The sequence below is a fragment of the Rissa tridactyla genome, chromosome 8, assembly GCF_028500815.1.
Source record: "Rissa tridactyla isolate bRisTri1 chromosome 8, bRisTri1.patW.cur.20221130, whole genome shotgun sequence".
Classification (NCBI taxonomy): domain Eukaryota; kingdom Metazoa; phylum Chordata; class Aves; order Charadriiformes; family Laridae; genus Rissa; species Rissa tridactyla.
The window spans coordinates 48,865,817-48,888,182 of NC_071473.1; the positions used below are offsets into that span (position 1 = coordinate 48,865,817).

Below are 22,366 nucleotides of genomic sequence, written 5' to 3' on the forward strand. Positions count from 1 at the left end.
TTACAGCTAAATGCAAGCATGCATAAAATAGGGAAGAGGAAAAAGTCTTATGTCCTTTTTTTTGAAGTTTTATTTTTCTTTTAAAAAGTTTTTTGGCACTACATAGTTCTGTAAAGAATAGAAGTGACAAATTTTTAAACACATGAAATCCCCTTCTAATTTTATTCTTTTAGAACAATATATATAAAGTCTGAAGCAACCAAAGTATGAATACAGCTAATAGAAAATAAAGAACTTAATTTTAAAAATTCTCTCTCTTTACAGTTTATCAAGATAAAACAAAACACAATTCCCCTTAAAAATAGGGTAATAAAATAGATGAAATTTGTATCACTCAGTTTTGTGATACTAGTAAAAACTATAGTTCATATCTATGTACAAATGATACAGTTTAAAAACAGTCTTAAATAATCTTGTATCTAAACATGTTGCATTAAGATTTTAAATCAGAACCTGAATTTTTTTCCTCCTCCCCCACCCCCCACCCACCCACAATCCCATTAAATTTCACTTTTTCTGTTGAATGTAATTCAGATTCAAGTGTGGGTGTCCTTGAGACAGAAGCGAGAACCGCTGGTTACTCTGCATCAGTGGACCAGCTAAAAGAAAATGGATTACAATTACTTCAGCAAATTCAATATATTTAACAGTGCTTGGCTATATTCAATGTATTAATCTTACTTAGAAATAAAGGCATTTACTAGACTGACACATGCTATCCGTACAACTAACCCATTTCATGGGACAATACAGTATTACTTCAACTGTATCTCCAGAATTCCTTCAGAATCATCATTTTGTTGTATTACTTTAATTATTGAACAAAAATAGGTTCAGGATTTTTAAATATGGGTCTCACTTGGAAACCTCGCTACAGCCAATAAATTAGATTTTGAAAAAAGGATTTGGTGCCACTATCTCTCATTTTATACCAGTTGATCCAGCAACACAGTAATTGCAAAGCCTCCAAGTTAAGATTTGGGCATAGTTTCTCTCTTAGTGGAGCCAACGGTCTTTTTCCTATAGTCGTTCCCAATCCTCCCCAGATGCTGAACACCTTTACCATTCTATAGCATCAGAAAGAGTTGAGATAAAGCCAGTCCTTCAAAGCACCCTCAATAACTCAACCTGATCCAACTCGGAAGTTAGTGCTGCTTTGACTGCAGGCAGGTTGGACTAGATAAACCTCCAGAGGCCCCTTCCAACCTGAATTATTCTATATTCTTGCAAGTTTTTCTGTGTGTAAAGTCATTCCACAAGGCAAAGTACAAAAGCCAAATAAAATGAATTAGGACAATAACATCTTCATGTTCTTAACACGCTCACGGGCAAATCATCTAAACCTCTACTGAAGCAGAGGTGGGTCTCCAGTGAGACTGCAGCAGCGAAGGAGAAAGAGTTTAGATGTGCAACAGACTGCAAATTGGCTCAGAATTCACAATTTGATTTAACCCCTTCCCTCCCACAATGATTTTCATCCATCCATACAGGAAGCTGAAGCGTTGATTTGACTCTTGGATTCATTATGGTTCCAGGGAGCCTAGCAAGTGAAACACGATTCCTTGGCTTTTAAAGCCTTTGAGACAGTAAAGAGACATGTTGCATGAGCTGTTGATTCATATACTAGTTCTAGTACCTTGAGGGTAGAAAGGTTTGTTCGGTGGGTAGCTGGCATTTCCCTGCTGCATGTAGTTCTGAGGCATATTGTAAGGCCACGCTCCTCGGAGGAGAGGAAAATGGGTAGGGGTCCCATGGTCCCAAGGGACAGAAGGAGGGTTCATTTTACCAAACTGTCCTTGGAAACCCTGATCTATTTTTCAATTGAAAGGGAAAAGCACATTGCAAGTTGAAATAATTAAACAGTAAGTCACAAATACAATTTACATCTTAAATAACAGTTTGCGGGGGACTTAATGCGATTAGTCTGATGTGCTACTCTTATTATTTTTTTTTAAATATACACCAATAAAAATTACCACCTAAATTACTCCATTATTCACTATAATAGAAGTTACTGGGGGGGGAGGGTAGGACAGAGGATGAATCAGTATTAATATCAAGACCTACAATTTCACTATTCCTATGTCATTCTCATGATGAAAAATACAAGGTCCGAACAATGTTACTAATAGCTGATTCCACACAGATATTCGCTATCACTGATGTAGCTGCAACATGAAAGCTAGTATCCTACGGCAAGAAATAATTCTCAGAAGGTGTACACTGGAATTCCACTAATACCTGTATGCTTAAGAAACCTGACACACAGGTCACCGGACCAACTTAAAATTGGTTTTTGGGAAGAAAAATTAAAACTTTTGAAGTAAGTACATAAATTGAAAGCTGTTCCATTTACAAATCCAGTATTACTGCAGCATTAAGGATGAGAAATCAAGCATCCAAGGAGGCAGGACACACAACAGTTGATGCCGAACGCTGTATTATTATTTCTGCTCTTTTTGTTCGTAGCTCCCGATTTTTTAAGACATGCCAATGCCTGCTTATTTAACAACTTGAACAATGTACATTTAAAAATAAATACATTTAAGTAACTATCCTTGTCAATAATTCAGTTCCCCTTCAGGATCACAAAACAAACAAACAAACAAACTTGCAGACAGACTTTCATTAAATAAAAGTAAGCTAGGCATTTAAAAAGAATAGTAACTTTTACACAATAAAACATGAAGCATGGCTCTGGAGTAAGCATGAAAAAAAGTTTTCTGTCTGAAACTTCTAATGATACTACTTCTGATCAATTGTCTACTGCAAAGGAAGTAAAGTTGCTCCTTCCAACTCGAAATTATCGTGAGCCAAAACAAGTTTCCACAAACTTACTGTTCCCCAAATTGTCCCAAGGAAGTATGAAAGCAGGTTTCCAACAGAGAGCAGAGAGCTCATCTCTACCGTGCGCCTACCCAGTGACCCCACCTCAATGGCTGCTAAGCCAAAAAGGAAACAAAACTGATTAAAATATAAAGAGGGAAAAATGGGAGGACTAGGAACTTGGAAAAGGAGTGTCATGAGATTGGAAATAGATGGAAGGGAAAAAAATACCGTGACTGACAGCGCAAGAAAACTGGAAAACCTGTGCAGACGCAATGAGAGTGGAAGCGAACAAACTGAGAGCAAAAGGAAAAAGACTGAAGACAGGGACCGAGTGACTACATGATGAGAAACAGGATTCATTCAGGGAGAACTGAGCAGAAACTAGGATTCGGGGAGCTCATCTGAAAGAAGGCAGCTACCTGGGTAAGATGATTTGGATTGGAAGGAGCTGCCTGAGAAAAAGTCATAGCTGATGTGGACATGGAGGAGGGGACAGACGAGCCTGTACAGAGCACACGGATCAGAAACGGAGAGGCAGGGACAAAATGAAGGCACAGAGCGCACACTGGCAGCAGTTTCTGTATCCTCTAAAATATATTCTCCACTAAGCTCTGAATAGAGAAACATACACCTCCAGCATCTCAACAACTATCTGAAACTCACTGGTGAATTATCCCTCATCCAACACTGTTGCCTCAGCTGAAAATCTACTGTTGCTGTCAATCACCTTGTTAGGGCAGAGAAAGGCTGTGCAGGAGATGCAAAATTTCCATCTCGTGATGAACAACTGCATCAGCATATTGTAAGAGCCACAAATAGTTTTTTTTAAACATAAGAGTTACACACTCGGAATAAATCAAAAGATCATTATCATGATTTAAAAGATCACTGTTGAAATTTAGGGGCTGCCATGTTTTATGTTGCACAGAAAACTGCATGGGCTTTAATTACTATACTATTTTTCTCAGCCTCAAACATACAAACGTACTCAGCTTTGGTTGCCCACTTGTCGCAGAGAAAACGTGTATGAAGTATTTTCAGGAAATGACATTGAGATTAAGGAAGTTAAACACGGCAGGATAAACTACAGGAAAAAAGAATACCATGTCATGTTGCACTAAATGCAAGGAGGCGATATTCAACTTGCACAACCATAATTCTGCCAGTCTCTAAGTTTGTAGCTGCAGTCTCAGCGTTCATCTAATAAACCATATAACAACATAAGTGGAAACCGTATTTAGAAGCATATTCACAGAAATGGGCTTTAGACTCAAACAATTATTAGAACATTTCTCAGTTGAATGCATGATTTCTCATGTGTTGCACAGCCGTTAATGGCAGACAGGACCAATGCCTGGAAGTTACAACAATCCAACTTGCGTAATTTTTTTCGTATGGAAATGTTAAGACAGTGAAGGTAATGACTTAGTTTCTTAAGCATCGTATTTTTAATATAAAACAAGCTGAAAGCGTTAGCTGTTTCTGTAACATTTAACGTTTGTACACAAAGTGCGAGAGGTTTGATACAACAGAGAAGAGTTACCTGAATTCCCCACAGTGCCATTGTTCACCAGTGAGTTTGGAGTCACAGGATTGTGCCAGTGTCCCTCATGAGAAGTGCTGGGGATTCCCATGGGCCTGGCAGCAGGCTGTGCAAAGATGATACTGGGATCATTCAAGCTTACACTGCTCTGGTTATTTGCGGTGCTGCTGCTGCCAGATCTCATAGAAAATGGAACATTTGTAGAATGAGGAGGGTTACCCGGTGCAGAGTGAATAACGGGCCCATGAATAGGCCAGGAAGTGTTGGGAAGCTGAATTTGGTGGTGATGGTGCATCTGAAGTAGTCCCAGGTTATGCAAGGTGGAATACTGACCTGGGGGAGATTGGGGAAAGTTAAACAAAGGCAGCTGGACCTGATGGGGTGGCTGTGCACCCTGCTGTGGTTGCGGAACGTGCTTAGACTGGGATATTGGTTGTGGCTGAGTCTGGTTAATGGAGGCTGGCTGAGAGGAATTCTGTGTAAATTGTTGAGGTTGTGGAGAGTAAGATGACTGATGCGAATCAGACTGGAGGGGAAAAAAAAGTATGTATTTCTGATTAGTTCACTAGCTATATAATGGTGGTTTTTTTCTTTAATAAGCACCTATTTCATTAGACAATTCATAAAAAAGGCAAAGCACTCCCCAGCAACACCCCAAATACTGTGCTCCAGTTTCTGCTGGCTTAAACAAGTGCAGTTTGACTGACACTGATTTTTACCATCAGATAATTTTGCCTGTTAATGTTGCCCATCCCCACCATCAGAAACATCATTCTGAGCAAACATTAGCCCCAAGCTCTTCATTAGACTCCTCAGACACGTTTCCGATTTTTAATCCGTGTCTTCCCCCACCCTACTTATTTACAGCCCAGAATCCCAGTAACAAATTACCTTACTTCTGAATCGAGTGGTTCTTATTACTATAGCCACTTTTTAAAGTAATTCCAAAATAAGCTCCTAATAGTTACTTAATTTGTATTTAATCTGTTAAACAAGAAGTTGAAACCCAAAACCCCAGTTTCAACCTCCATACCCCGATGTTAGGCCATGGCTGAAGGCACAGAAATAGCAATTATTACAGCCTTTGCAGAGCTCTTACAAAGCTTTCCCTAGGCATGAGCCTATTTCATCTGTTTGGTATTGCAACTAAGCAGAGAAGCACCCCAAGAACTGGGGTGGCTCGGAAAAGAGTTCCCCAGTTTGTCTTTCAAAATTTATTACCAATGTCTGGATTAACCTAATCTGGTTTTAAGCACTGAGACAATGGCATAAAATAGGTGCCGCCTAAGAGAAATTCCAATGACAGATACCGGAACTGGAGATGATCACCCGAACCTCATATCTCCACCTTCCCCCGGAGCTGCTTGTCTCCCTCCATAGACTACAGCAGACAGCTAAGCTCCAAGTGACTCAGCTGCTGTCAAACACCTGAAGTTAAAGGTCTCTGCACCTTGTCACTAGCCATGACTGCTCGCCTGTCCATTTAAACTGGGAGTCACTTTTCTTCAATAACCAGAGGTCTGTAGGACTTTCCCGTGCCAGCCTTTCAGAGCGTTCCCTATAGCAGCACACTGTGTGTATCTGCCTGGGCAAAAGCTGAAGCCCAGATGCTGGGATCGCTCCCTGCTGCTATTCCAACTGTTCCAGTATGAGTGCCTCCTATGTCTTTCTATCAAACCAGGAAGAGATGGTAAAACCTGGGATTTGAAAGACAACAACTAGTTTAACAGTTTAAATGTTATAAAAATAGAGCACATGCACTGACTACAGCCTTCCTGCAAACACTAAACCACCAAAAGCACGCACTGGACATGCCAGCAGCAAGAGAGGAGAAATGTTAAGCTCCAGCCTCTTGCTCCACACTAACATTCCCCCTTCCCATTCTCCTCAATCAATCCCTGGACAGCACATATTCACCAAGAAATCCTGGCCAAATGACAAAAATGCCACACACACACAGAGTCCATGACATCCAGATGACACAAGACTATGCACATGCAGTAGATCCAGTGTGCGTGATGTGTCTTGACTGTGTGTGCAGTCAGACAGATGTCCCACATGTCCAGCTTCAACTTCCCCAAGCAGAAATACAAGGCTCCTAAAGGATACTCCTGTGTCATGTGACAGCATGGTGGCAGTTCAGCCCTTCGCTTAAGTTAGGGCTGTGTCAGTCCCTCCTTAACAGCATATTATTACAGTAAAAATGAAGTCATAAAGTCTCTGTTACTGGAGCATTCCCAGAAATGCTGATCAGTTAGGAAACACTCTATACTATGAATACACTATTCAGTAGTAAACTGAACAAAGAGCACTAATGATCAGCAGCCCTGATCACTACGTTTGCTTACTTGCCAGCTTCATTAGCAGGCATATGTTTCTCAGACTAACAGCTTAAAATTAATTAATTTCTGCTGTATTCTGTATTCCAAAAACATTAAATGCCACCAGCTGTATTTGCTCAAATACCCTGTGCTATCCATCTCCACTTAGAAGCATGTTAAACATACTTTATCTAGTTCTATAGAGACTTGAAAAAATGCTAAGAGAAAACTACCTGAATTTCCCCATTGTTCTATCTGTGCTTCTATCATGTTCTGGCAGACTTTATCCCTGGGTATCGCATCTGAATTGAAGTATGATTCATATGTGTACCCTGCCTGTTCATGACAGTCCCTTAAGACAGTTCTCTTACACCACAAAGAATCATGGTAGTCACAAACGTAAGTCTGCAGCACATTGACAACGAGCTATGCTTTGCTTCCCTTAGTAACTCCAGAACATTGACAGAATAACTAAGCTAGAGCCTTCAAAAGGCATCCTACCTTAAATCTCAAAGATAGTGAAGCTGGCCTTTCAGAATTGCAAGCTATCTCAAAAGAAATCTATCTACATAGTTTCCATACTGGAAGACCATATATGCTCTCCAAGAGACACTAAATTATAAGTTTCACTAACTGGCAGAGTGCAATGTTGTCATTATGAAGTCCAGAACCTGTTGAGAAAAAGACTGTGCAAACCTGTTCCTAGCACGGCCCAAGACTGCTGGCTTGCTACACCTTGCTTACTTCAACACTACAGCTAATTGGAACTTACACATTCTGATGACTGTCTAGTGCGCAAAGGCCGTTCCACTTGCTGCTGACTCACAGCCACTAGCTGTGAATTTACCATGCTTCGGACCAACTGGGTGCCTAATCAAGGAACAAAAATGTTAATAAAAACCACAAGGTTATGCATGACAGAATAATGAACACAGAACTGGGAGTCAGTGATACCTTAATTCTCATGTGACACAGAGTAGGTAAATCACTTCAACCTTTCCTCTCGTTTAAGTGGAAAGCTTTCCCTCTACTGGCAACAGCCAAAATGAATAGCTAGAGCAGCTAAACCCAAAAGCTGAGCAATACAAATTCTAGCACAAAGCTCACTTTGCCATCAGGACAGAGTGCTACTTTATACAGGTTTCCACACTATTGCTGTAAGTAGTGGGATTTTAAACAGCAACAGCAGAAACTTTTGGGCAAAGGTGGGGAAGAAAAGAGAGAAAGAAAAAGAGACAGAGAGAAAGAAAAAGAGACAGAGAGAGTAAAGGCTATCAGAATAGAGAAAAGCAGCAAGGTTCTCCCTGAAGGTGATTTATGATTGCTTTCTCTACTTTTTCAAGTACTGCAGGCACCTAAGGGCCTAATTTGAATGGTTTTGCAATTAGACTTGTCTCTAATTACTAACACTAATTTGAAAGCTGGATCTAGCTTTCTAATGCATCCGTATGCTTTTGGAAGTATTGCTTTAAGACTAATGATTTTTGGTGAGAATACATTTACTTACCTCTCACAGATGATGGAGGGTTAGCTAACGCTTGAGAAACATTTGGAATAGGAAATGCATTCAATTTTTACTATTATTACTACTCCTGAATGTACCCACTGTGAGTGGAAGACAAATAATACAATAGCCTAAAGTACACTATACTTACTGCTGAGTACATTTTTACCACCCATGCAAAGACGGTACTTCAGGAGGCATTACTCCCCTTGAAGAAAATCAACACTTAGATGAAAAGCTGTATTTGCCACGACCAAAATCATTAGTTGCAGACAGTATTTTTTTAAGATAATTACCAGGTCTGTACAGAAACCTAGAGAGAAGGGATCTCAGGACTTAAAAATTATACTAACACATAAATTAACTTACCTGGCACACTATTATTTCTCTGACGGGTTTGTTTGAATTCAGGGCAATCTCTTCTAACGTGACCCACATCCCCACAGATGAAACACCTTTTCTCTCTGGTTTCTCTATCATCTTCTTTCACTTCTTTTTCATCATCTTTCTCATTCTCCTTTTTCTTCAACCTGAATAATAATTTTTATTAGCAATATCACAAAACCACAAAAAATAAAATCTTGGTAGAGTTGTTATATTGGTATGTACAAGGGGAATGGTTAAATAACCAAGAGCTGCACCAGAATACAAATATCTTAGGAATCCCAGAAAAACGCTTTCAGAATCTGGGCTGGTTAACAACCTGTTTGTATAAAGTTAATGGACTTCGAAACTCCACACTATTGTCCGGAAGCTATCTGACTGTATCAGTGCAGAACTATACCTGCAGTTAAGTAGGCTTAACCTGCCAGTTAGTTTGGGAGTAGTTTTGCGCAATAACCCCACTGAGTCAGAATATAAGCAAAACAAGTTTGCTATATCTTGTCGATATAACCTCCCCCTGAAGGGAGACAGCATATTTCTCTATGAGAGTATATTAGCATCCTGAGCCTCGACAGGATGTGAAAGAAAGCACTGAGGCTCTTTCAAACACTCAGTACTAATACAACAAACAGGAGAAGAACTAGTGATCAGGAACCAAGACAAGAAATAAAGGCCGGTTTCCACATATTTGTTCGATTGTTAAATATTAATACTGTTTTGTCAGCTGTGTATACAATTCGAGAGATTCTGTGTAGCTGTGCTATAGCAGCAGTTTGTGTGAAGAACACATCACAATTTCTTTTCCTGAGGCAGACGTAAGGGAAGAGGTAACGCAATTCAATGTGCTAGTGCTTATGAGGAGCGTTAAGGGAGTGACTGAAAGAAACAGTCAACCTGCGACCTTAGGGTCCCAGTCCAGTTTCATGTATCTTGAGCTCTGCTGACTGAACAACAGGCTGTAAATAAGGACTTTGCAGCAGGAAGAGACCAAGAATCTTTTGAAGAACTATGGAGCACACAACTGAACGTAAGGGGTAAATGAAAAAGCCCAGACTTTAATCTGCATTCTCAGGGCTTCAACAGGTTTTAGGAGTCAGCCAACCTAGACTGAATGGGTCATTAAAAATCCAAAGACGTAAAAATGCAAGGAGGGCACATTCTCTCTCAATTCCTGCTAAACTCTTTTTGGAGACATTGACCTGCATGTTCTAGGGACTCCTTTTGCAGGAGTAGTGGATGCAAAACTCCTCAGTGTAATTAACGAACAAGTGCAAGATCCCTAAGTGACTGGCACTGGTATGATGTTACAGAAACGCACTGTTAACTATGTACATTTTAACCACTCCTAGATTTTAATAAATGAACTTTTACCTGCCTTGCAGAGGTATGTTATCAGATCTACAGAGTAATTCAAATTCAACACTGTCTTCCGAACATGATCACTACAGGAAGTCCATTTTAATACATTACAAATGGTGCTGTCAGGTAATATGGTCTCCATCTGAATGTTTACGCTATAAAAAGATAATTCAGTGATCTAAATTTTAAGGTAAGCTGTAACTACAGATAGATCATGAAGCAGAAGTGTTAACATATTACAGACTGTTGATTTTACTGCGTGTGCTTGCATAAACACTCTAAGATTTAAAGAGATTACCAGAAATAGTCTTAAGAAAAGCAAAGACAGGATGGGAAGCTGAAGATCAGATACGAAGCTTTGATTTTCTCTGCAATTCAGCATATTCTTCATTTCCATTAAAATTTCAAATATCGAAATCTCTCCTGATTTAATCTCAAAGATTTTACATAAGCTTTGTATATTACTTACCTCCTCCTCTTTGGACAGTCTTTCATGTAGTGACCAATTTTTCCACAGACACGACAACATCTGTCATTGGGTGCCAATTCCCCATCTGTCAGTACTTTTGAGTCAAAAAAGTATTCCTATCAAAACACATCAGACAGATGCAATATATAAACCATTCACTTAGAAGACTGAGAAATCAAAGAAAAATGGACAGCTTTCATCTCCTATTGTTCCCTGAATTTTACTACTTCTTAAATTGTACCTAGTCCTTGTCTTCCCCTAGATAATGGCAGCTTTTTCAGAGATGTGGAGCAGTTTGGGCTAAAATGCGGTATTTAGTCTTAGAGACAGAGGCTGAATGTGCAGAAGAGCTTAACTAGGTTCCAGCCAGCTGCCGATCTTCCACTTCCCCAAAGGCTCTTCAGAGGGCAATTTCTTGCATATGATCTATTTTGGTATCTGAGTCACTGCTTGTATGCTTTCCGAAGCAGCCTATGTCCCTTCCCAAATGACATAATCATATCCTCCTGGACAGAATAAAGCTCAGGTGGGAAACAGACGGAGCATCTGCACGCTGACCTATGTCACTCCCCTCTCCTGGAATTTGCTAAGGACAGCTGCAGTTCTGATGTGTGTCAGCACAAAGGCCACAGTTTATAGCCTCTGAGCAATATAAACATTGTGAAAGTACTTATCTCGCCTGAAAGACTGAAATAGAGATACAAATAGAAATGTCCTAACCACAGCTCAGGAGCAAAGTCCTACTGTAGGCTTAGGTATTTACTGAACCTTTTTGCTACAGTTTCCTCTCTGTACCACTAAGCTGCCATACAGGGCATTGGCTTAGGAAGGAGACTGAGAACTCTTCCTTTGTTGGGCACTTTGGAGATATAAAATACTATGCAATACTATTGGCATTATTTCCTTCATGTAAGAGACAGCTCATTTGCATACTAAGGCTGCTTTCTGTCCTGCCTTTTATCCTTATGTAAAATGTGGAGTGAAAATCTGAGATGAGGCAGAACACAAATGAACACTATACAAACACACAGTATATGCTTTCCAGAAGCACTATAGCATTGTGTTGAACACGTATGCAAACAATTAAATAAAACCAAACTAATTAGCAATAATATTTACTACATATGGTCACATTTGTCAGTTACAGCTAACTACATCCACACTGTAGAATTTTATTATTATTATTTGTATCAGAGTAATACTCAAAAGTCCCAATAAAAATAGGTCCTATTTTATTAGGCACAGGACAAAACAGAACACGGTCACTGCATCAAAGAACATTTTAATACGAACTCAGATAAAACTCAGGAACCCAATAATAAGCTATACCTTTTATGCAGATGATGCATAATTACATATATTGTGCATACCAAATTGATAACTACATGTAAGAGATTTGCTCTGGATGAATCAATTCAGCGGATGAAGAAACATAAAAAACATACTAAAACCTGAAAACTTACAGCTTCTCTTCCAACAGTTGGGTAGAATGGGGTACCAAATAATTTTCTCCCATTGATAAATGCCTTCATTATGAAATTAGTCACTATTGAAGAAAGACAAAGTTATTGGAAAACAAAAGAAAAGGCACAACACAACACTTTAGAAATTAGCGAACATTAACCATTAGTACACACTAATAGCTTACTTTTCCTAGAGACTCCAGCACCGAGATTATGATTCAAGTCAAAAGGATCTGTGTAAAGAAGGGGGAAAACCAAATCAAAACTGGAAAAAATATGCCACAACAAAAATTTTTATTTCAACACAGAAAATTCCATTTCAAATTCACTCACAGAGTAGATGATAGCGCAGCAACGCTGAGTGTTTCAAAAATATGTGACTAACCACAATAAGGCAAGAGCAAGTTACTGATGTATATCGAAAGTTAGAAGTCTAATCTCATTTTGTAAGATGTAGGACTTGCAAACAATGCTTTTTTTAAACATTTATGTCATTTATGTTTAGTTTCCTCACATAAAGATCCTGTGCAAGAAGGAGAACAGATTCTCAAGTAATAGCGTTCATCAGTCCCCCCTCAATGGAACAAAAATTCAGCAATAAGTACCTTCAATGGCAATACATTTGGATGTCCACTGTTTCTCAAACGTAGTTAACAGCTTCTTCTGCCGGATGCTGATCACATATTCCTTGAAGTCAAATTCTTCAGTGTAGAATCGCAGCAACCCTAGCCAAAGTTCTCCAAGTGATTCAGTGTTCTTCCCAAGAGAAGGCAGACGCTTCTTCTGCATGCAATTGAAGACACAATTTATACAGGTACAGTCACCGAAGGACTTCTCCTCCTGAACTACGTCTCTAATTATGAGTTTGTCTACCATGAACAGTTTCACTTGGTTAAACCCCCACAGTTCACACTCACCTCAATCCTGGACTGTTTATTAAGAGTAAAAAGTATTTTTCCTGATTTACGTTACTTAGAAATGATTTAAAATAAACTAAGAAAAAGCAGACACTGATTTCAGCAAAACAGGAACTCATTTGGGAAGTTATAATAATATGGATATGGAAGTTTAACTACTCTTTTATATATTGCACTGTTAGAAATATATTACTTTCCCATAAAAAACCAAGCCTTAAGTTTTACTGACTTCTGGAATTAGAATATTACCAATTCTTCCATGTCATCAAAGAAAAAGGCATTCCATCCATCCACCATTCTTTGTGGAATCTGTTTTCCATCAAATATCTGCCAAAATGGAGAGGGACGCAGTTAGCACTCTAATTCAAAGTCACCATAAAAGACTTGCAATTTTGCTTTGTAAGAAATAGCACAAAAATATAAATCTTTTAGTTTTAACAATTAGTTCTTATATAGGCAGAATTTCCCATTGGTAAAAAGTTTGAAAGTCTTTTTGCACTATTGCTATGCCTCTTCCAATTATTTGGATATTTTATTTTTACTTGTTCTTTGCAACTAAGAAAACATAACTGAATTACCTCATCAAGATTCCAACATCTCTCTTGCCCACAAAATCTCTAAGGAAACTTTATACGACTCTTATTACATTTTGACTTTAGCAAGGCCAAGGGGAAATTCCACTGTTATTTAAATGCACTCTCAGGGTGGCAATAAAATAACAACCCCCAACCACTAGTAAAGTATCAGCAAGAAAGTCTTGAGTCGCAACTGCAGTGCTTAAGCCAATTTTCCTCTTGCACACAGACAACAAAAAAGCCAAAAAGGGATAATTTTCAAAGAGCTTGGGAGTTCCAGAGTGTATCCAGGAAGAGGTAAATAGCTGACTAATTATATTCTCCGCACCCATGCAATGGAGGTACAGAACGTTATTTTCTTAATAAAGTTTCCTGGCATGTGTAAAATAGTATCTTGAAAGTTGTACCAAAGCATGAGTTATCTTTTTTTTCCCCTCATCAAATCATAAAATAAACTTTTTCTCTTAAAGATAAGGTGTTGAGCAATAAGTATTGCTTCTGAAAATAACTGATGGAAGACCTGGACTCGCATCTCAAGAGCATCTGGCAAAGTCTCATAATTACAATTCCCTTCTCTCCATACCACCTGCCATTTTTTTTCCTATCATGTTCAGTACATAAATATCATCATAAGACCAAAATGCCAGAATAAATGTAACAGCAGAACTTAGGTCCAAAAAATTCCTGATTTTGTTGTAATTTTCTTGGTAAGTTTTACCCACTACAACCAAGCAGGAGTTAGGAACCTGCTAATGCAGAAAGGCCCCATATTTCATTCATTCCCCTGATCCTAAAAGCCCAGACTTCTCGTATTTGGCTTGAACAAACAGTGCGTCTGTTTTCATAGCCTCTTCTTCTGAAAACCTACCTCCTGAAGAACCGGAATAACTGGTGGATTTCTCTGTTGTAGAAAGTACAAAACCATAAGAATATAGGCATACGAAGACAGACTACCACGGGATGCATCACCAATGTCGCAGCGCTGAAAAAATACATTTTAAACAAAATAATTAATTTGCATTCTATTATTTAAGACAAACAACTATGTGAGAAAGCAAACAGAAACCCCAGCACTAACAGAAAACACATTCATCTCTCAACTAAAAATTGGTTTATGAAGCCTGAAAAACAAATGTCCTTAGAGTCAAGTGCCATCTGGCAAACCCACAACATAAACTGACTAACACAAAAACAGAAAAGCTTTTCAGAGCCAAAATAATTTTTTTTAGTTTATAATGTGCCAAGTTGAAAAAAACAAATCAAAAACCCCAAAACAGAAATCCCAACAAACCTCCACATCTGATGTCCAGGTTTCAATACTGTAGAAGTTAATTATCCTAAAATCATGTTACTAGAGCTGTTTCTATGATTCCTTACTGTTTTGGTTTCACGTCTTTTTTCCTTTTTAAAAAATAATTAATTAATAGGCAAGCATTTCCATGTCATACTGGCAACTTAGGCAATACCTGGCATTTTGCTAGCATACATACGCATACCTAATTAAACCATGGTCCAGCATGCACAACACAGCATAAAACGAACACCAGTGAATTACCTTACTATGCTTGAAAGCCTTATTACAGTATAACCTTTCTAGAGCACAAGCTTCAAAGCTACTTTTTGCTTCAAGCTTGTGTCACAAACACCACATTTTTAACCTCCTAGGTCTGTAAAAAACAGTAATTTGTGAATCCCTTCGACATTAGCAGCAGTGACAGCTGTTCCTGGTTTTTCCACCCATGCAAACAGAGGAGGAAGGATTTTGCTTAAACACAGAGTATTTGTGTAGCTATGAAGTCACCACCATGCAACATACATTCAAAAGTGTATGTCTGCCAACTTGGAAACTTGCTCTTTACAGTAAGATTTTTGGAATGTATACAGTAGTATGCAATACTACAAAAAAATTAAGATTCGTTATTGTATAATGAATAATGCATAAGTACACTCAGTTTAAGAAAGTGCCCTTCATATTAATAGCATTCTACTGTGTCCATTCCAGTTGGTATTAGCAAAAAGTAAACTCAGTGGCTGTATCAGAAAACACTGTATTATACAAATAAGTACCTTCTTTTTATATTACCTTTGCAAAAACTTTCATTGTATAGCCCAGATATTGCACTCTAGGATCAATAGCTGCATACGTGGCCAGCATTCTTGTGTTATGCTGCGCCTGGGGATGGGGGGGGAATAAAAATCAGACAGGTGTTTCAATGTAATTTATCTGCACAAGTTCAAACACAAGTGATGTATAATAATAATAATACCATTGCAGGGCAAAAATCCACGACAACATTCCATAAAATTCATGCAACATTTCCTGCACAAATGTAACTGAAAGGTGTAATCAGAACACTATTGACATGTAACAACAAGAACCTTGGAAAACACCAGCAAAGAATTAAGTCCGTAAGATGACTCACATTGGAACAAATTCCACAAACTGCATCTTCTTCAGAGGTGAATGTGAGCCCATTACATAAGAAATCGTGCAATTTCATTGTGCCAGATGTAAGCTGGGACGAGATGTTCTTTTCATCATGGCAGAAAGGCCTTGGCGAATGTGGCACTAACAGCGTTTCAGGAGCATTCACAAAAATGCTTTGTGTGCCATGACACTGCTCTGCCATCAGGTTATAGAGCTACTTGGCTTGGGCTTGACAGTGTGGGCCACCGAATTTAAATAATGTAGGAAAAAAAACCCCAAACACACAAAAGCATTTTAATTCTGGTTTCAAAATTATTCCCTCCAATGATTATTTAAGTTACAATGAATTAAAAAGCTTTCTTCAAATGCAAAATGAAACACAAAGAGACGCTTACCAGTGTATTGTATAAACTGATATCTCCTTCTAAGCCACTTCGTCTGTGTTCAAATTTTACTATAGGCACTTTGGCTGTTGTTATAGGCAAGATGTTTCTCAAACCTGGAGAAGCAACACTTTAGTACATAAAACATTTCCATTAACTACATATATAGTAAATGTAAATACAAAACAAACACTACTTTAAAACACCTACCTGGATGCTTCTTAAGAACTTTTGCCAAACCTTCTATTATTTCTTTACAGTTTAATTTCTAGGAAAAACAAATATCACAGCTTCAGATGTTGAAACATGGATCCCATCCCAACAAGCACATTTACTATCAAACATGTATTTCATAGAGGAAAAGCCTATGTACAAAAAGAAGTAAGCAATAAGCCAGCACATGAATTTATGTAAATCGGTGAATCATATTCTCTATATGGACATCTACAGTACACTAAAAGCGTGCTTATAGAGCATTAAAAAGTAAAATAGGCTATGTCTTGCTTCAATTGTGCGGAGTGCAACACGCCAATGTGCTACTAGCAAAATCTTACCTATGCTGTGTAATTTTAAATGAATTAAAAAACCTTAAAGAATTCTTCCACTTAAAAAGTAAATTTTATCAATTTCAGGACTCTTACCTCTGCATTTTCATGGCCTTCCAATGTCATGCAGATATCTAGATCACTGTCCCGAAATCCAAACCCATTCTTTGAAGAGCCAAACAAGCAAAGTCTGGCTTTGTCTGATCAAAAGAGTAGACCAAAAAAAGACAAATTCTTTTACAGCTGAATGGTAGGTGCTTACTATGTAATATCGCTTAACTGAGATATGTGCCCATAAAAAAATTAACTTTAAGAGAGAGTTCACAATGCCGTTTCTAAGATGTCACCTTTGATAAAGGAGGAAGCACAATACTTTAAAAATTATTCATAGAAAGTAAGACAGGATAGAGCCCATGTAATTTTTATGAGTGAGGTATGTTACAGAGTTACTATAACCATTAAATGGCATCTCTAAATGTGGTGCAACATCTTGTGGTATGTGACTGCACTTTCCTGTTTTAAATAAATCAGAATACTGTGCAAACCCAGTCACCAGTACAGCTTTAACCCACAGATAAGACAGAGCTACTCTCAATGCAGTCCAAGCAATATTTCTGGTTCCACTCATACTTTATCTTGGTTGCATATTTTTCCTGTGACTAGGTAAATTTCGTCAATCAGTAAGCTTCTGGAACCATAACATACTGTTCAGGGAGATGCAAGCAATAAGATTAATATACTTTATGGAACATTCTTTCCCAGTTGTTTTATTTTTGTTTGAAACAAAATATTATAATGTATTTTCATTCTTGTGAAGGAAAGTGAAATTACGTAAAGGAAGCAATTTCTTCCTAATTGAAAAAAATACATTTAGCTGTTTGACTGAAATCAATGCTTGGAAAATATACATAGCACAATATATATAAACACTGGTGACTAGGCAACAAGTACTTGCCCCATGACCCAGCTAACGCTAAACCCAACTGGCCAGGGCACATTCAAACTTTCTTTTTGTCCTGACTGCAATAGTCCTTTGTCTGCATTATTCTCTTGCAGCTCTTCCTCCACCCTAGGGACATTTCCACGGAATAGCACTGAGGGATGTTCAGTTTAGAAGTCTGCAAGATAGGTTTCAATACAGAGGGAAAAGAAATGCCGCTGCTTTAAGCAAGGAAAACGAGCAACGAGACAAATTACATCTTTGTGCTCTGGACAACATGAATAAAGAAAGCATTATCAAGAATCACTACCTACTGTTACATACCATTATACTCTTTTCGAATAAATCTTTCCAAACTTGCCAGAATTTGTTCTCTGTTTTGTTGCTCAGATAAAGGAGGAGATAACTCATCTGAGTAAAAACAAGTTAAAACACAGTCAGATGTGACATTCAACTAGCTCAAAAATCTTTTCCAGCTCATTAAAAGTATTGGATACCTTGTTGTTGTTACATTTACTTTCTTTGAATATGTGTTTTTCTTTTTTATATCATTAGAGTTGTTAGGATTTTATTCCTAACAACTGATTTTTGTTGGATTTTTGTCTGATTTTTATGGAATTATTCAAACACGGAGTGGCTTGGCGGGCACCTGGCGCCCAGCCAAGGCTAACTCACCAAGCACCCAAAAGGGGCTTTTTCCAAAAGAAGCCATAGAATTTGACAAACTCCCAAACTAGTTTTGCCCAGAGCCTAATTTCTGGGAACACTAGTAACTTTTTACAAACCAGTGAAAAATCTTGTATAGTATTAGTTTCTCAAATCTGTTACAAGAATTTGGTATCACAATCATGGATTATGTGAAAACAAAAATATTGATTTATTTGTAGCCTAGGGTACCTGGAAAGCTTCTTCCCACTGAATTTACTGGAATAAGTAATTGAGCCCTACTGTCATTTTTTTTCCAGATTACAGATGGCAGTTTACGGTGGAGTATAAACACTCTTCCAACTTACCAAAACATCTTTTACACACTATATCAAGTATTTCACGAAATCTGTCTGTCATTGGTGGTAGTGGTTTTAGATCAATTTTCTTGAAATCCTCTGGGCAGTCATTTTTGGAATGTCCATCCCGTTTGCAGATGCTGCATACTATAGTTGGTGGCTTTTGTGAAAAAAGAAAAAGAATGCACAAAGACAATTTTATTCTTAAGATAGTTCAACAGACACGTAAGTCATGCAACCAAGAACATTTAATGTATGAACAGCAACAGAGTCTCTGCAAAGAACAGAAGAACACTTCTCAACAGGCTGCATTTAGTTTTCACAGTACACAAGAACATCTGGAAATTACACAAGAAATTACGCTGGGGGGGGTGGGGACGCACCAAAAAAAAAAAACAAAAAACAAAAAAAACAACAAAAACCAGGATTTTTTTTTTTGGCGGAAACCAGAAAGCTTTGCATAAAACAGGGCAACAGACTGCCTAGTCCAAATGGCATAGAGGTTTGGTGTTTTCTACTCCTGAACAACAGGTACTCTAAAAGGGACAGAGCTACCAGAGACGGAAACAATCACTGGGGGGAAATCCTGCCATCCATCCACCCTTAGTTTTAGTGATTAAAAAGTAACAGGCTATGGACGTGTGACCAGCACTGCTTAAATACACAGCTTACCTTTCCTGAAGTCAAAATAAACTTATCAAACACATAATGCATTTCTTCCGTAGACAGTCTGCCTTCATCTTTGAGATCATGAGCTTCCACCATTGCTTTGCAGTTGGGCGAGGTAGCTGATGTGCCAGTGCACTTATTCTTCTGAGAAGACTCTGTCACCAAACTCTGTCTACTTTCAGCATCAGAAAAATCATTACTAGAATTTGTGTCATAGGGCTGATGTTCACTGCAGTTACAATGGTGGCTTAGCTCACCTTCAGTTATACAAACTGAAATTTCTAAATCATCCCTCTCTTTAAGTGATTTTTGCTTTAATTCACAGCATTCGTTAGAAATAGGGGATAAAGCTTCTTCTTTGTCTTCGTCATAACTAGAGTCCAATGTTGAAAGTAGCAGAGAGTCTATGTTCTTGGAAGTACATCTTTTGGCTACAGTTTCTACCACTTCATTACATTCAAGTTCATTCTCTGGTATGTTACATCCACTTCCTATATTTTGTTTATCTACAACTTTTTCCCCTTGTGGAAGGCAACAGTTGGCTACAGGCTCTTCAGATCTCGTGGATTTCTTACTATTCATTTTCCCTTTTTCTTTCTTCTTGGTATCTGGCTTGGATTTAATCCCATCTTTATTTTGTGGACATGCAAAATATTTATACGCTGTCCTAAATCGCTCCAGGATGTACTCAAACACCATCTGGCTATTTAGACTTCGTGCAACATTCCTCTTTAGTGCAAAAGGATCTAGGAAGGAAAAAAAAATAATTTCATTAGCAATCTTTAATTTCTACATTTCACTAAAGCAGCTGAAATACCTAAGTTATGATGCGGCAGTTAAAAAGAGATTCTTATAATACAATCCAGAATTTTGTTTGGATATACTTAGAGAACATAGGGCCCACAAGGTTTTTTGGACTTCTTCCATACAAAACACAACACAGGTGTGAGCCATGAATGGTTGGCTATCATGAACCACTTTAAATAATGTTATTTAAAAAGAAAACCCCAGGTATTATTGTACCATTATATTATGATCAATTTCTAAACTAGAAATGAAAATAAACATACAAAGGCAAAATAAATGTAGGCCTGCCTGAACTTTTTTCCTTCACTGAAGAAGGATTTGCATTTTCCGTAAGAAAGTAATTTCTCCAAGAGTAACATTAAGGTTATAAGGATTATATGAACCAATCTCACCAGGTTTCATTCTTAGTCCTTCCTAGCGATTTCTACATCAAACATGTTTTCCAAGTAAAAAGAGCACTTGCATAGTTGCTATAAGTTTGCCTGGGAAGATAGTATCAAACTGAGATTCTGTTACTTCATAATTTCAGTTACAAGCTTAACATTAAAAAAAACCCAGAAGCAAAAGTGAAAACCAAAAAACGATAAAACAAACAAAAACAACACAAAAAGACCAACAATAGCAGGTATCAGAAACAGAATGCCATCCGCTTTTTGAAATTATTTCCTGTTTCTTCCTTAATAATTTGCCCTTTCTTCTTACAGGTTTTAGTCTCCCATATGTTGAATAAACATACCATTTTAAATACAATGAAGTTTTAAGCCTCTCTGTCTAAGTGTGATTGAAGAAAGAATAGGAGAGGAAATTAAAGCCACAGGAATGACCTCAAGACCCACTATTCAACATGTCCCTCAACAATTCATTGCTTGTTTTTCTTTTTACTTTTCCTTCTTGCCCTTCTAGTACCTGACTCGTTCTTCAATATACCTTTAGTAACTCATTCTCTGCCTTTGTGATTCTCTCTGATCTATTTCTCCTTGTCCTCTCCATCACCTCATGTACGTTACAGAAAAGCTACTTCATCAACATCTCTAGAAGTGTCCAATTTATGCCTTTATAAAAATATAACCTGAAATGGTTTCTTAACCTTACTTAAACACCCACTTTCTCTCCTTAAACACGCAGTTTCTCTCTTCTTAAGGCCAATTCAGAATGCATGCATCGCTCTCTGACTTTTCCTGTTAAGTATTGTTTACATATTTTTCTGAGGAACAGAAATAAACATGTCTTCCAGTTATATAGAAGTAACAGACAAAATAATTTTCTTTCTTTCTCTCCCCAACATACATTACCTCAGGGTGTGTATTATCATCAAATTCACACAGTCTCACTCCCTGAAAAAAGTACTTCCCTTGGCAGGATATTCAGGCCCTGAAGCGCAGCCCAAGACCTGACATTCAGTTTCACAGGATGGAAAAGCTACCAACAGGGAAAGGGACAAGGGAGGGTGCTGGGGTGGGTGTGTCGGGGGGTGTGTGGGGGGGGTGTGTGTGTGTGTGTGTTACTTTGATGGATTTGCGCCAGTTCACTCCGATCCGAGCTAACCTCTCTGCTCAGTCTGCATTAGAGTCAGAGGAAAAAAACTGATTGCTGGTAACAGTCAAAACACATTGCAGTTTTTGGAAATGCAGCTAGAGGTGCTGAAAATTCATCGTGTCAGAATTATTGAAAAGGAATAAATAATAGCTTATAGAAAGAATGAAACAGATAGAGATAAAAACAGAATGGTAAGAAACAGTGAGACAAATTTACACTTTGTACTTCAAGGACCAGAGTTGCAAAAAGTAGCATTAAACAAAGAATTTTTCCTTAAACTGACTAAGTAGCTGACAAAGTATGAAAAAAATTATTACTTTCTCCTCCAATTATTGATTTAATTTATTGCCCAGACCTCTTGTGACAGACCGCTAAGTATTAGGTAAATAAAAATAATAATGCAGGATGAATACAGAACTAAAAAAAAAGTATGACCCTACCTTCAATGGCTATTCGCCTTTTAGGCCAGTTTTTATTCTCTCTGGTTAAGAGTTCTTGTACCCGTATGCTGATGACGTATTCCTCCAAAGCAAATTCCAGTGTGTAAAACTTCAACAGTTCTAACCACAGTTGCCCCAGTGAAACTTGGTGAGGGGTTTTGAATGCTAAGAGAGACTGAAACACATGGACAAGAATGCTCAACTGCAATAAGAAATGAAAATTCCCATTTTTTTTCCTAGTTCTGTCCAG

The 22,366-nt window shown here is 38.0% G+C and overlaps 1 protein-coding gene across 8 annotated transcripts in view; it reads right to left on the reverse strand.

The window, feature by feature from the left end:
- Positions 1-472: 472 nt before the first annotated feature.
- The window catches only part of TUT4 (terminal uridylyl transferase 4), a 47,322-nt gene continuing 25,428 nt past the window's right edge, over positions 473-22,366 (reverse strand). For 6 of the 8 annotated variants that reach the window (XM_054210463.1, XM_054210462.1, XM_054210465.1 and 3 more), the window contains 19 exons: positions 22,117-22,291; positions 19,337-20,079; positions 18,674-18,824; positions 17,985-18,071; positions 16,817-16,920; positions 16,386-16,443; positions 16,188-16,291; positions 15,448-15,537; positions 14,233-14,346; positions 13,039-13,116; positions 12,478-12,655; positions 12,058-12,105; positions 11,873-11,955; positions 10,410-10,525; positions 8,567-8,727; positions 7,466-7,563; positions 4,373-4,898; positions 1,637-1,810; positions 499-599 (listed from right to left, as the gene is read on the reverse strand). In XM_054210463.1, coding sequence (XP_054066438.1) covers positions 508-599; positions 1,637-1,810; positions 4,373-4,898; positions 7,466-7,563; positions 8,567-8,727; positions 10,410-10,525; positions 11,873-11,955; positions 12,058-12,105; positions 12,478-12,655; positions 13,039-13,116; positions 14,233-14,346; positions 15,448-15,537; positions 16,188-16,291; positions 16,386-16,443; positions 16,817-16,920; positions 17,985-18,071; positions 18,674-18,824; positions 19,337-20,079; positions 22,117-22,291 — 3,180 coding nt within the window. In that variant the 3' untranslated portion in view covers positions 499-507. Of the gene's footprint in view, positions 600-1,636; positions 1,811-4,372; positions 4,899-7,465; positions 7,564-8,566; positions 8,728-10,409; positions 10,526-11,872; positions 11,956-12,057; positions 12,106-12,477; positions 12,656-13,038; positions 13,117-14,232; positions 14,347-15,447; positions 15,538-16,187; positions 16,292-16,385; positions 16,444-16,816; positions 16,921-17,984; positions 18,072-18,673; positions 18,825-19,336; positions 20,080-22,116; positions 22,292-22,366 lie in introns of all 8 variants that reach the window. The other 2 variants (XM_054210461.1, XM_054210468.1) reach the window with 2 other exon arrangements.